Source organism: Solanum stenotomum, chromosome 3 (assembly GCF_019186545.1).
Source record: "Solanum stenotomum isolate F172 chromosome 3, ASM1918654v1, whole genome shotgun sequence".
NCBI lineage: Eukaryota > Viridiplantae > Streptophyta > Magnoliopsida > Solanales > Solanaceae > Solanum > Solanum stenotomum.
In genome coordinates, this window is record NC_064284.1 from 4,079,415 (window position 1) to 4,094,149 (window position 14,735).

At 36.0% G+C, this 14,735-nt stretch overlaps 3 protein-coding genes across 4 annotated transcripts; 2 read left to right on the plus strand and 1 right to left on the minus strand.

The window, feature by feature from the left end:
- LOC125860561 (uncharacterized) lies at window positions 1–3,573 on the plus strand. Its single transcript, XM_049540544.1, has 5 exons — window positions 1–353; window positions 425–1,282; window positions 1,474–1,582; window positions 2,128–2,263; window positions 3,236–3,573. The coding sequence occupies exons 1-5, from the start codon at window positions 244–246 to the stop codon at window positions 3,352–3,354; spliced, it is 1,332 nt and encodes a 443-aa protein (XP_049396501.1). The 5' UTR covers window positions 1–243; the 3' UTR covers window positions 3,355–3,573.
- A 371-nt stretch (window positions 3,574–3,944) lies between these two features.
- Window positions 3,945–9,454, plus strand: LOC125860289 (uncharacterized). Of its 2 annotated transcripts, none has more exons than XR_007445841.1 (11): window positions 3,945–4,271; window positions 4,379–4,456; window positions 5,394–5,499; window positions 5,608–5,655; window positions 5,784–6,007; window positions 6,149–6,251; window positions 6,720–6,820; window positions 6,934–7,108; window positions 8,406–8,571; window positions 8,689–8,789; window positions 8,876–9,454. XR_007445841.1 is itself a non-coding variant. In XM_049540216.1 (11 exons), the coding sequence occupies exons 1-11, from the start codon at window positions 4,032–4,034 to the stop codon at window positions 8,933–8,935; spliced, it is 1,407 nt and encodes a 468-aa protein (XP_049396173.1). In that variant the 5' UTR covers window positions 3,946–4,031; the 3' UTR covers window positions 8,936–9,454. The 2 variants fall into 2 exon arrangements, 1 of the variants encoding a protein (XP_049396173.1); XM_049540216.1 differs by having other exon boundaries at window positions 3,946–4,271; window positions 8,406–8,576.
- Window positions 9,455–10,222: 768 nt separating this feature from the next.
- LOC125859433 (uncharacterized) lies at window positions 10,223–13,688 on the minus strand. The gene is made up of 5 exons (XM_049539184.1): window positions 12,854–13,688; window positions 11,960–12,115; window positions 10,952–11,047; window positions 10,717–10,869; window positions 10,223–10,622 (listed from the first exon to the last, which is right to left on the minus strand). The coding sequence occupies exons 1-5, from the start codon at window positions 13,469–13,471 to the stop codon at window positions 10,488–10,490; spliced, it is 1,158 nt and encodes a 385-aa protein (XP_049395141.1). The 5' UTR covers window positions 13,472–13,688; the 3' UTR covers window positions 10,223–10,487.
- Between the last annotated feature and the right edge of the window lie 1,047 nt (window positions 13,689–14,735).

The window sequence follows — 14,735 nt, forward strand, 5'->3', positions numbered from 1 at the left end:
AACTTAAAGAACACACTGATTAAGATATATAATTTGAAAGAGACCTGCATGGGACCTTTAGCACAGTAGGTTGGGAGTTGTGAAAACATTAATTATTGGACATAAAACAAGAACTCAAGATTATAGTATTCATCTACCAACCTAATTTAAAACATTACTGTAGATTCAGTATCTAGTAAAGCTCCAATCTTTGAGCAGACAAATGTATCTTGATTCTGTTTTCTTCATATTTATTTGTTAATCATGTTAACAGCCATTAATTCATCCTCTTCCCCGAGCTGCCGGTACTTTAAAACCCAATTCTCCGTTCCCAAATCATTAACTTTTGCCCTCTCCATTCAACTTCAATCTAGGCAAGGCTCTATTTCTCTTATGTATAAACTACAACTTTTGTTTTGTATCTAATATGTATAAATTCTTTCAGGAATCTCAAGATCAGTAACTGTCTCTCTCTCAACAAACCCAACAATCAAAGCACCAATGCATCCGGAGAAGCACCTGCTACAACTGACACCCTTCGAATCATATTGGCTGCAGGGGGCACCGGAGGCCATATTTATCCGGCGATTGCCATTGCTGACGACCTTAAAGTCCTTGACCCAAATGCCCAAATTCTCTTTGTTGGACTTCAAACTGGAATGGAAAGCACCGCAGTGCCAACAGCAGGATACTCCTTTGAACCGATTCCTGCTGCGCCATTAGGCCGGCCCTTTTTCTCTCTCTACAACTTATTCGTCCTCCCTTTTGTTCTCGTCAAATCCCTAATTAAAAGTTCCCAAATATTTAAAGAATTCAAACCCCATATAGTAATTGGAACTGGGGGGTTTGTTTCATTTCCAATTTGCTTAGCTGCAAGTCTCAAAGGCATTAAACTTGCAATTCAAGAACAAAATTCAGTACCCGGAATCGCTAATCGGGTGCTTTCTTTATTTGCATATAATGTGTTTGTTGCATTTAATTCTAGTGTTGATTGTTTTTGGCAAAAGAACAAATGCGTGGTGTGCGGAAATCCAGTGAGATTGTCTTTGAGGCAATATGCGTCTAAGGCCGTGGGAAGGCGTCATTTCTTTTCAAATGCAGTTGTAGGGAAGGGGGATGGTAAGGTGGTATTGATTCTTGGAGGCTCATTGGGTGCTAATGCACTTAATGTTGCTATTTTGCATTTGTATTCTGAGATGTTAAAAGAACGGAAAGACTTGTTTTTGATATGGCAAACCGGGGTCTTAGCATATGATGAGATGGAGAGCCTCGTGAAATTTCATCCCCGATTATACATTACCCCGTGAGTGTTGTTTCGTTTTAACAGCTCAATGCCTTTTGTCATTAGAGCTGCAAATGTTTTATATCCTAATTTAGACTAGACAATTGTGTATTACTTTATGGCAAATTTTGCATTTCAGGCTTCTAAGTTTTCGTTAAGAAAGAGATATCCTTTTCTCCGTTTTAATCTGATTTGATCCTAACTTGGTGAAGGTTCTTGCACTCCATGGATTTAGCATATGCAGCTGCAGACCTTGTTGTATCTAGAGCTGGAGCAATGATCTGTACTGAGATCTTAACTGCTGGGAAACCTAGTATTCTGGTAAGTAAACACATTCTATAGGGTACTAAGTGTTGCCAAAGAAAATATTGGATGATTGGAATGAACTAAATGAAAACTTATGAATGTACAAACTATTAAAGAAAGTGATACTGGAATGTAGGAAAAATTTAGATGATGATCGTTGTCTACGATGTACAACTTCAATCTATTTATAGACATTTAATTTGACTAGCTTTGGGCCTGTCGAAAACTTATTTTGGCCTTGTTCTGATAACTTTTGTCTAACATTTTTGCATGTTTCTGCTCATTATGGCCTGGTATATGGAAGTAACTGTTAACTTGATCAGCTGATATTCCTTTCCTTAGGATTTGCATCACCTAACCGAATTGATTCATGTTTTAGCTGATCATCGTGGAAGTGTAGCTTCTTCTTTCTACTGGTTATTGAAGAGAACCTATATGTAGACACACACACCTATTTTTCCTCCTTGTTTTTATAACTCTGTTACTTCAGATTCCTTGAAATATTAGTATACTAATCTTGGCAAAACACTTCTTATAACTTTTCCTTGAAATTCTTGCAGATACCTTCGCCGAATGTGGCTGAAGGACATCAATTTCACAATGCTTGTCTAATGGCTGATTTGGTTGGTTCAACGGTTATAACTGAAGATGAACTTGACTCTCTTACTCTTAAAAGTTCTATTGAAGAAATTTTAGGTATGGTAATCTGTCTTGTATGTGAGGAATTATTCTCATTATATTTGCAGTTAGTCAGAAAAACAATCCAATCATCATTTTGCTTTCATGGTTTTGTTACCTTTCGTTTTGTCTTGATCTAAATATCAATGATTTTGATTCGGAATGTGAAACTCTGTATGTCCATGATGTCACTTATAATATGTAAAACTAGCGGGGCTGGAGTTAGAGCATGGTATCATGGCTATAAATATACCTGGTGTTAGTAATTGGTTCGACTGCAGCTAAGTTCATATTCATTGAACTTAGTACAAGAGATATGGCAATTTTAGTCTTGTAACCTGAAATATCTCTAAAGCTATCTTCACATATTAGAAATCTGCTGAAAGAGAATGCAGTTACATTTACCAGACTGCTCGCTCTCATATCAGTAATCACAGAATCTTTGACACACCTGAGACATAAAGAGAGACAGAGGGAGGGGGAGGTTGCCATTATTGGTTGTCATATATGTAGATTTTTAAGTCTTTATACATTCCTATCTTTAGTATATCTCCATATAAACAAGAAAGAATTCACAGAAAGGTGAAATAAACAATAGCTAGTCTCACAGGTGTCACTATAAATGAATAAGAGATCATACACATTGCTTAGTTCCTTTAAGTTGCTGAAGATAAGGGATACGAGTGCTTCTCACAAATTATATTGTGCTCATCATCTCCTTATGGAATTCACATATCCATGTCATACCTACATCCTACTAGATTGGATAACAATGTCAATAGTACATAGCTTTTTTCTGTAAATGGCCAACATATGTTTAGATTGCATAAATAGACATATAACAGCCAATCAATTTTGCACTTTAGCATCCTCTATTTTGGAATGTTTAACTTGTTCCCTAAATCATGTTATTCTTCTGGTCAGTTCTGCTAATTATGTAAAAATTATTGCATCGATTCTCCTGATGCAATGTAACGGTGTTTCTTGCAGATAATGAGAGATTGATGACGGAGATGTCTGAGAGAGCTCTCAAGACTGCGAAGCCAAATGCATCTATTGAAATTGCTAAACACCTTCTTTCTCTTGTAAACTCTTCGATGAAATTCTGAATCATGCTTGCATTTTTACATTCAAAGATTAAAATCTTAGCTGCGAACTTCATTTGGGATATTTATTAATTTCTTCCCCTCCTCCTCCTTGCTTATCAATCACAACTACACTCTTATAAGAAAAATCTCAATTATTTTTGTATGCAAATTAGATATTTTACTGAACATGAATGGACATAATTTTTTAGAATATGACACCAGTTCTGGATTTGCAATTTTGTATCTATGTCCTCCACTTAATTTCTAATTGGACACTGTTTCTTACACTAGTGAGAAGATTTTTGTGTTGATGATTGATGTTACTCTCTTTTTCATTCACTAATTCGATAAGAATTCAAATATTTGTGTACGCCATAAGCCACTTTTCTCTTTCACGCATCATCTACGATAGCTATTTCTTAATCACAAACAAATAAAAAATCCATTCATCGTATTTTTTTAATTTAAAGTTATCTCAAAAATGAAAGTACTAAAAAAATTCTATATTTTCTACTGATTTATTAAAAAAACTAATATGATTAAAAAAGTTCAACCGGACACGTAACATATGTTGCATGCATATAATACCCCTCGTTGAAAATTGAAAGCAACAATAAATGAAGGCAATGAAAGGGAACTTGGTATTTGGAAATTCAGAACTTAGGTATTAATGATTATACTGTTTAATTCCAATTAAAATGATTGCGTTTCCTCAATCGGATCTCCGTTGGGCGATTCATTCGGCGGCTGCCCTTCTTTCTTTCTCCGCCGCCGGTAGTCCGCCGCAGCGGCTGAGACGACTCTGCATCAGTGCTAGCGCCGGTGATGGTAGAACGACCCCTAAACCCTCTATTTGTACGGCAGATGAGCTTCATTACGTTCCCCTTCCCAACAATGAATGGAATCTCGCCCTATGGCGCTACTTGCCTTCATCGCAGGTTCTCTACATTGGAATCAAACACACACACACACTCTCCCTCTCTCCCTGTATATAGAAATTCAGAAAAGAAATTATGCATATATAATTATGAAAATGTGTGTGCAGCGGAGCCGCAGGAATCATCCTCTGTTATTATTGTCTGGAGTGGGCACTAATGCCATTGGCTATGATCTTGCTCCTGGTGTAAGTCTCTGTTTTTTCTTCCTTTCCATCCAGCTATCAACATGCCTCTTGCTGATTGAGTTCGTGTATATATATAGGTTTTAGTCTTCTTAAGCCTTAATTGTAATTTGTATTATCATAAGAATTTATGTAGAAGTTATTGGTTCATAACAGCCAATAGACAATTGGAGGCCTGATGTTTCCAATGTTATTGTTAATTATTGGGCAAGCAAAGGTTGTAGACTCATCTAAGTTGTTTTAGTTCTTGTGGTGCAGTTCAAGCTTTGAACATATTCAAATCCTCAGTCTTTTGAACCAACTTGCAGACGTGTTTCTTCAATAAGCACCATGTAATGAAGTTGGTCCAACATATTTAAAGCTTTTGATTGGGTAGAGTAATAGTAGAATATTACCTTGTTACTATAATTTTGGCTTGAACCTATCCACTTAACGAAATATGCTAACTTCCACCTCTTGTAGTCTTGGTATCTCTAGGACATCCTTATAACATCATTTTCTCAATTGGTGTCTCAAATTAGTGCAGAAGACCTTAAAGGTGGCACCAAAGTTCTTTTACATTGAATAATGTGATGGATGTTCCATGATTAACATCTACTTGTTTAAATGTCTAACAGCTGTGTGAAAATTAACATACCATCTATGATTGTGGAGATAGTTTCGCACACTTGATTATTGTATATAAACACAATATTGTACACTTTGTGCCTGTCTAATTGCAAAATGCATTAACCTTGAGGGTGCGATGGTTTGTTTCCGTTGGCTTTCTTAGATTGATCTTACCGCTTTCATCTATCTGTATTTCAAGATACAAGCAAAAAATATCTGTGTGAACGAATTTGTTCATTGAAAAACTTTTTTCTGATTTTCCTCTGGTCTGTCTTTGACTTTTAGATAGACAACAGTTAACTTTCAATCAAGAATTTTGGTTACTCTGCAGTCATCTTTTGCACGACATATGTCTGGGCAAGGATTTGATACTTGGATTCTTGAAGTTCGAGGAGCAGGCTTGAGTGCAAAAAATAGTCTAAAGGATCCTCGCCAAGGTACTACAGATTCAAATGGTTTAACTGTGACTCATGAGGCAAATAATGTTTCTATCAATGGGCATACTGTCCAATCTGATGACTTGCAAATTTTGACAAATTTGGCAGGAAAATTTGAGGGTATATATGAAGAGCAACTTAACTCAACTGATGAAGGTCAGTAACAATGGATAACTTATTGCTTAGCATACAAAATCAATCAGGAAGAAATGGTGAAACTGTAAAACCCTTTTGAAAAGGAGAATGCATGGTCATCACATTCATATTTGGATAAAAAAATTCAGGTTTACGAGATGCAGCACAAGTTTCTTCCATCACTAGCCAACTAAGGGACTTCTGTAACAGACTTGGAGAGATTATTGATGAAAGTCAACAACCAATCACTCAGTTTACTGGTTTGCAAAACCGCTTTTCTATTTCACTGGGAGATTTCTGGAAACAGCTTCGTCTGATTGGGAAGTATAACTGGGACTTCGATCATTACTTGGAAGAAGATGTGCCTATAGCGGTGAGGTGACATCTCGTGGCATAGTTTTTGAACAGATTGTTCTTTATCTCCTGGTGGATCATATTGTAGGAGCTTTCCTAAGATTATCATATTTATGCACTCGATGTGCATTAGTTAGCCTTTGTGTTTTTTCTTATGTAGATGGACTACATAAGGAACCAAAGCAGACCAAAGGATGGAAAGTTGCTTGCTATTGGACATTCCATGGGAGGTATCTTGCTGTATGCAATGCTCTCACAAGATGGTATAACGCCTTCTCATCTATTACGACTTCTGTACTTCCTAGTCTTAATTATGGGAGAAAATGGTTGCCAAAGTTAGTCAAATAACCTTTGGATTAATTTCATAATGATTCCTACTAGGATTCATTTATTGTTAAAAACAAAAAAACTCCTCGAGAGTCAATATGACTAAATCTCATAGTTAAAGTTGGAGTAGATAAATTCATCTTCAAATTCAGATATATAAAAACTGAACAAAAAGCACTATAAGTTGCACTTCTCCTCATATCTAAATGATGATATTAGGTCAAAGCTCACTTTGTCTGCTTCTTGATAAGCGAAAAGTGCCACACATTTGGGGAAAGAGGGACTACATCTGTAATCTTTTTTTTTTTTTAAACCAAGAAATCCGTCTGGGGCCCGCCCCTCTACATCTGTAATCTTCATGTAGTATACATATACATGTTTGTAAATGTGTATGGATTTACCAGGTTACAGAGGAAAGAACACTGAATTGGCTTCAGTCATCACTTTGGGTTCATCACTGGACTACACTACTTCAAGGTCATCCATGAAAATGCTTATACCCTTCGTAAGTGAAATGAAACACTTCACAGACTGCACTTTACGGTTTCATAAAGACCGTACCTATTTTTTATCTCTGATGTGATGAGAAGAGGATTTTAATTGTTAGTGGATGCACAGGTAGATCCTGCAAAAGCTGTAAATCTTCCAGTTGTTCCAGTCGGAGCATTACTCGCAGCCATCTATCCTCTTGCATCCTATCCTCCGTATCTCTTATCATGGTTAAATCCTCAGATATCTGCACAAAATATGATGCATCCAGAATTGTTTGAGAGGCTTGTCTTGAAAAACTTTTGTAAGTATGAGCGGGTTTTCTTAGTAAAAGATCGTAGTCATCACTGAAAAGAGATGCAAAACATGATTGACTTGTAGGCTGTGTTCTATATGATGGAAAATGTTTTCCGTGGAAAAGAAGTGGGTTTCTTACTTATTTTCTTGTGTTTGATACACAAGCAAAATATGTTATCCTAAAAGCATTTGTATATAATCTAGACAAATACTAAAGGAGGAGAAGTTAGAGGGTAGTAGGTGTGGGGTGGTGGGATGGGAGCTACAGGGGGTGGGAATGAAGATGAGGTGTATTGAAGGTGGGGAGGACGCTATCAATGTGGAATGTCACTTGTGTAACTTGTTTTCCATACTTGCATTAGGGAAGTCATTTTACTCAACTTTAGAAACTTATTTTCCTAGAGAAATGTTTTTCAAAAATTTTGATCAACCGAACATGAGAAAATTGGAAATTCCTCCGTACCGAACACACCCATAATGTTTTCTTTTTACGGTTACCTTATTGCTTCTTGCTTTTACGGTTAGTTGCATCCTAATAGTAAACGTCTTAAAGAGAATTGATATAATTGGTTCCACCTTAGGTGAACTGTTGACTAGATGGAAGGGGATAACAAGTGCATGAAATCCTAAACAAGATTGGTATCATCATATGGCATTACACTAGAACAGCAATATCCAATAGGCAGTCAAGTTTTTGCACACAGTTCAAGCTAATATAGGAGAATTTTCCTGAGAGAGATGTTATTATACGAGAAATATTATTTAATTTACTTAGATATCCACGGTTGTCGATTATCATGTCATTGCACAATTGAATCTAACCTTTTGCTACTCCAATATTGGGTCTCATCGCATGTTTTATATCTGAGGGTGTTACCACAGTTGAACTCAGATAGTTTGTAAAGTTCTCTTTTTGTTACTCTGTATTGTACTCCCATTCAAACTTTTAACAACCTTTATCTTGGAAATACTCACATTTATTGTGGGAAAAATGACTGTAGTTTTTATTTCTGAAATTCCTTTAGCTTCTCAAGCAAACTCTGTCAAGTAGATCCCTGACCAAGCAGTATTAGATGAATAAATTGTGTCTTTGTCATATTGTGTTGCAACTGTCTTTGAGATCATTAGACCACTGCTAACATGATACTTTGCACACCTAACTTCTCTCTCAAAGCCTTCAATAGATTAAAATATTGCATCCCCCAAACTCCCAACACTCCCCACTTAAAAAGAAAATAAGAAAAATTTTTGAGTGCTTTTACTGCTTTTATTCATGGAGTATCACATGGCCACATTTTATGCAGGCACTATTCCTGCTAAACTTCTGTCACAGCTATCAACAGCCTTCGGAAAGGGTGGACTACGGAATAGAAGTGGGACTTTCTTTTACAAGGACCATCTTCACAAAACCAATGTACCTGTTTTAGCTCTCGCAGGAGACAAAGACCTTATTTGTCCTCCTGAAGCTGTGTATGGTAGAATATCAATTTGTGATTTGTTATCATGCTTACTCACATATTTACCTTCTTCCGATCATTTCTTTAATTAGCTGACTGGTAACTTTTTACTGTCATGTTCATGTACTAGAAACTGTCAAGCTGATTCCTGAGAACTTGGCTACTTATAAAGTTTTTGGTGAACCTCGAGGTCCACACTATGCCCATTATGATCTAGTCGGTGGACGAATGGTATGTGATATTGAAATAGTCATTTCAAAAAAGTTGCCACCCCACTAGTACAAGTTAGTTATAAATATGATGCAATGTAAATGCAGGCATACTATCAAGTATATCCACGTATAATTGAATTCCTCAGTCGACATGATATCTGTTGATCTACACCGGAGTGTAGTATCCTCTGCATTCAGTTCCATGTGAAGGTGTGGCAGAACTTGACCACCTCTACCACAGTGCAAGTGTCATGCGACAGTGGGAGAAGCTGAACCGTTAGTTCTACACCCAGTGTGTGGGATCATGAGATGGATGTAAAAGGCCAGGAGATCATGCAAACCATCTTAGTAGGAAGTATACGTCCATTGAGTTTCAAAGATGAGTAATTATGAACCATTGTGGGCAAGAGCTGAGGAGCTATAATACTAGGTATGGGTTCGGACATATTCATCAGCTTTACCCTGTATTTATATTAATAAATTCATTAAATATGTATAAATATTTAATTGTGAACCCTCTGCCATTAAATGGTTGGTAAGAAATGTGTAGTTGTGAAGCATCAGAAGGTCAATTCACTCGTAAAACAGTTGTATTGAGGGCCATTGAGGATTTTTTGCTTTGGTGGTATAGGTTATGGAGGAGTTTGCCTGTATTTGTTTAAATCTTTTTCTCATTTGATTTGACATCCTGCCTACTTCTATTCCTCAATATTGATCAGAGATTGAAGGAATCAAGGTCCATTTATTGGATTGTAGTGACCCACTTGGAAAGCTATTGGCACTAAAAATGATAAGAAGGTCCACTCCTTAAATGTTAACATATGATGGTGTCAAGTTTTAAAGGCGTTTTGACCAAAATACCCGTCTCTATAAAGATACATATACCAGGTGCAGCACTTGTCAATTTGAACCTAACATCTATTCTAGTAGGGCCAGTAGTGTACAGGAGAAAAACAAGTAGAAAATAGAAAATTTTAAGTAAAGAGGATAAAAGGTTAGGGAAGAGTAGATGACGTTTTGGCCTTTTATGGATATGGAGTAGTGGACCTTCCTTCTTTCTTTCGTGATATTTTTTCGATCATATTAATATGAGAAGAATTGTTCTTTATTTCTATGTATTTACTTTTACTGTTTTTCTATGCAACACTAGAGCCAAAGGTCTTCCAAAAACAACCTCTCTACTTCATCAAGGTAAGGGAAAAGACTGGGTATATTATTGTTGTACTATGAGAAAGATTACAATTTATAATATTTTTCGAATCTGAAAATTTATATTACCTCTTAAACTAGATCTTGTGAAATATGTATGTAATATACCAAAATATGTGACATCACCCAAAAAATTTCCCTCCAGTAACAAATTTAGGGGTTAGTGTGCAAATATAAACAAAAGAATTAAACTGGCACGAGAAAAAAAAGAGGCAAATTATAGTATGAAGCACGAAATCAACCTTGACATAGAATGGCAGAAACTTATCTTGCAATACATATAAAATTTGTAGAATTTGTACCATTCAATCACTGTACTCAAACCAGAAGCCTAATACTTTGTGTACCACTCGTTTCAATCCATCCACATACGATTGCCACTCAAACAACAGAACCATCACTTTCAGATAGAAACACCCTGCAAAGAATTTTCTTGCTTGTAATGATAACAGAAGAAGCTATACAAAAGACCAACAGGTTCATGAGGGGTGGAATTGTTTTTTGATGTCTAGCTATTAGACATAGCTGCAGATTTACAAACTGGGCAACTATTTTTTTGACTCAGCCACTGCTTTATGCAACGAATGTGATAGAAATGTCCACAATCCAGCTTCCCCATCTCATCCTCAGCCTCATATTCCTCCTGTATTCAGAAAGGTACAATGTGTCAACTGTTAGAACCAAAAAATGTTTTCAAGTAACAAAAATGATGTCTTAACAAATTATTAGAAATAAACCTGGCAGATGGTGCACTGCCTTTCCAATTCTGTGCGGATAAGAGATAAATTACTCAAAAAGAAGGGCTTGGTTCTTCTAACACATCGAGCTATCTCGTCTTCTCTCAATCCTGTGTTGACATATCCAATTCTGTCACCAAGTTCCAGCAATTCCTGTTTGTTTCAAGGGTGGTCGTTAATTATGAGAATATGAAATAGAAACAAGGATGTCTAGATTGACAAGGGAATGACTTGCCTCATAGGACATGTTATCCACATCTAGTCTCCAGTTACGGTATCGATCAAGACCATCTGTTCTTCCTCCCATAAGACTATTTTGAAGCATCACAATCTGCAATCACACCCCAAAAAGATCATGTATATTATGTCCTTAAGATTGGTTCCCGTTGTTCCATGGCAGCCACCCAAAATTCAGGAGATAACAGTGATGAAATATGGCAAACAATTACCAAATTTTCGGAATCTTTAGCAAATAACTCATGAAACTAGTTAGACAGAAACCAAATTAAGTAATTCGATGATGTCTATAAGAACAACGGCATATTGATTCTAAACACTTCAAATAATGCCAACGTCAAACTTTGACAGCATTGAGTCAATGATGCTCAAGAGTATCAACTAAGCCATGTGATTTGAGGTGCTTGAGTAATTCCTTGGACTAAGCATGTCGTCTCATTTAATTTGATTTGGCACTCAAAACTAAGTGGTACGATCACAAGAAACTGTTGTATCTTCCTAGCTAACCAACATAATAAGTCAATAAACAATATTTTGGGCATTTTCCTAGCTAACCAACGTAACTAAGTCATTAAACAATATGCTGGGCATCTTCCTAGCAAACCAACATAAATAAGTCAATAAGATCTGCTGGGCCATCTTCCTATCTAACCAGACATATTTGAAACACTAAGGCAAAAATGATAAGCAGGATGTATCAGCATGTAATACTGCCCAAGTTGCTGTTTTCCAGTAACAAACTGGACAAAAACTTGTGCAAAAACCCATCGCCCTAACACTGCTTCCTTCTAAAGGAAATGACAATTGACAATAAAAAAGATATTCTCAAAACCATTGACATGACAGACAATGTGGTATCATGGGCTAGATGCTTGTGAGCACCAGAGAACTTACTTTTACTTGGACAGTCACATAGGAACGACAATTTCACAATTCACATGATAAACGGCAGCGAAGCAGCAAGAGATAACTAATCTATTTGGCAGTAAAGTATGTATATACTCACCTCTGCAAGTCCTTCGGAATAACCATGGCGAGAATGTCGATGATGCCTAGATGCAAATAACTCTATTTGGGAGCGAGGTATACCAAGGCTACTTTCTATATCCAGAAAAGGGTTGTCTTCTGGGCTCACCATTCTTCGTATAGGACATGCAGATCGCTGTACAGAAAGACAACTGTTAGATTTGCTAGAATTAACTTACATGTGAACCTTGCAATCAGCTTTATCAAGAATAAAATGTAAATCATGTACATTCACCTACAGATCTATTTGACTGAGGTTACAGCTTAAAATATTCATACGGTAGATTCAAAAGTGATAATGGTGAGAAAATGAAGTAAACAAGGACAAGAGCGAGATAAACAAGCAGAACCAACAATGAGACATGGAGTGGAAGGATCACCAAGCAAGACTTTTTTTATTTGTAGAATGACCAAGTCTGACTTACCAAATAACTTTGATAATCAATAAGTTACCTTTATCAAAAAAAAAAAACTTTGATAATCAACAACTTCAATTCTTTGAGAGAAAGATGTAGTATGCAAGACATATCCGCAAATGACAAACCTAAAGAGCGTAAGCTAAGATAGATGACATCCTAATTCATTGAGGGCACCTTCCCCACTTTTGGTCATCAGCTATCTACTAGGCTCTAATGGATTATTTAGAGGACAATATTACTATTGAAACTTTACTTCAGGCTGAAAAGCAACAAGCCACTGAGAAACCCAAGGCAGATCCAATAAGCTTAAAACTCAAAATGTATTTGTGACATATGAAACCAAGATTAACAAGTAAATTCAAATAGTTAGCTAAATGAAACGGAATTGGGTACAAACAAACAACAAACTTGGCATAGCAATTCAAATGCTTAAGAAAACAGAAAGTAAATAGTACCTCTCTAGGCGTAGCTTTGTCACTTTCAATTCTTCCCCTCCCAGACACGGGTCTTCTTGAAACAACGCAATCAACAGAAGCAGCATCAGTAGTTAATCCAATTCCAGGACCACACCAAACGTCAGGAACCGCCACACAGCTCGATGATAACGATAACGGTGCTGATGAAGACGACGACGATGAAGGGTTATTATTCTGGACTGAGTTACTGCAGCCAATGGATACTCCTCCACCAACATTAACAGCAGAATTAAGGGATTTGTTCTTGTTGCTGTTCTGCTTTTTCTTCTTGACCCTTTTGGGATCCCAGTCAGCCGAAGTCCTAATCACAGCAGGAACCGACACTTGCGGTGATGCTGTACAACCCAGTCCCCTAAATGTAGCAAAGTTCTTCTTTTTAGTGGAAAAAACTGTAGAGGCACTGGGGGTAGTTGAGTTTTCATGGGTAGGACTTGTAGGTGAAAATGGTGCTAGAAGTAGAGATGAAATGGTGGGTTTAGTGGAGCGAGAAGAAGAAATTGGATCCATATCTTGGGTTTCTTGTTGGTTTTGCGTTCTGGGTTTTCTGTATCTAATCTGTTCTGAAACTGTGGAGCTTTCTGAAAACACTACAGGCATAGTTGCTCTGCACAGTAAAGGTGAAGAAGACAACAATGGAGAATTCAAGATTTGAGTTTGTAAAGAAAATTGATGTTGATTTTTGTAGAGAGATAGAAGCACTAAAGAGAAGATATTGAAGATAAAAAGGGTGAAATTGAGAGGGAGAGAATAAGGGGGTGTCAGAGCCAGAGAAGGAGCATTTTAAGAAGGAGGAGAGAAACACAAGAATGATGAAGTGAGAGGTGAGGAAAAAACTGAAAAAGAATATACTCTACTCCACTCCCCCGATTAGAGTCCGACTATTTTAAATTTCCTCTATATAAGATCTCACTTAAGAAAATGCTCTCTCGAGTGGGATTATTTTCGATTCACACTATGTATGTTCTCACTCGGGGAATGCTCTTTCTAAGAATTTTTTCATACTAAATTAAATCTAAGATTTATGATCAAAGAAGGAGCAATTCATTCACTGCACCACATCTTTGATGATACTATCGTTAAAATATGAGAAAAAAATTAATAGCTTAATATTAAAAATCTCACTTTAACAAAATTATAGATGATAGCAATTCATTCACTGCACCACATCTTTGATGATACTATCGTTAAAATATGAGAAAAAAATTAATAGCTTAATATTAAAAATCTCACTTTAACAAAATTATAGATGATATATATAAAATTTTATATATTTAAAATAAAAATAAAGCTGCAATTTATGGTTTAAAATGAGTTGAAACAAGCATCAATCGATTTCATATTTAGATTCAACTCAACCTTCTTTTTCCTTTAACAATTATGACTTCTTAGAAATTCAAATCCAGCAATTATCGAAAAAATTAAACTTTGATAGACTAAGTTATTATTTATAAATTGGTTTAGTATCTATGTGGATTTAAATATATCATCAACGTTCATTTAATTAAAACCTTACGTATATCATCTTATAATTCTATCAAATGAATAAGTATTCTAAACCCAGAAAATTAATGTTTAAAGGAATTAGGATCGAATTAGGTTATATTTACAACATATTAAGAGCATTATTAACCTTTTCTCATTTAAAATATCATTCTATGAAAAGAAACTCTTTAAAAATATGTTTTTGCAATTATATAATATGGAAGTAGATAACTTAATTCATTGCTAAGATTCTATCTTATCTGATAGTTTGCTAATCTTTACTTTAATACAAAAAGAATTGTAATGACAATTAATTTGTAATACTACCACAAGAATGAAATGCTACTGTGCTAGATGCCAATTTATATTTGTTAGTGTT

Bases quoted from the DNA above. Each gene is read 5' to 3' on its own strand.
- LOC125860561 (XM_049540544.1), top strand. From the start codon at position 244: ATGTTAACAGCCATTAATTCATCCTCTTCCCCGAGCTGCCGGTACTTT. The intron at 354-424 runs GCAAGGCTCTAT...AAATTCTTTCAG, and splicing joins TCCATTCAACTTCAATCTAG to GAATCTCAAGATCAGTAACT. The intron at 1,283-1,473 runs GTGAGTGTTGTT...AACTTGGTGAAG, and splicing joins CCCCGATTATACATTACCCC to GTTCTTGCACTCCATGGATT.
- LOC125860289 (XM_049540216.1), top strand. From the start codon at position 4,032: ATGATTGCGTTTCCTCAATCGGATCTCCGTTGGGCGATTCATTCGGCG. The intron at 6,008-6,148 runs GTGAGGTGACAT...TTTCTTATGTAG, and splicing joins AAGAAGATGTGCCTATAGCG to ATGGACTACATAAGGAACCA. The intron at 6,252-6,719 runs GTATAACGCCTT...TGGATTTACCAG, and splicing joins TGCAATGCTCTCACAAGATG to GTTACAGAGGAAAGAACACT.
- LOC125859433 (XM_049539184.1), bottom strand. From the start codon at position 13,471: ATGCCTGTAGTGTTTTCAGAAAGCTCCACAGTTTCAGAACAGATTAGA. The intron at 12,116-12,853 runs GTACTATTTACT...CTTTCTGTACAG, and splicing joins ACAAAGCTACGCCTAGAGAG to CGATCTGCATGTCCTATACG. The intron at 10,623-10,716 runs GTTTATTTCTAA...TTCTGAATACAG, and splicing joins GGCAGTGCACCATCTGCCAG to GAGGAATATGAGGCTGAGGA.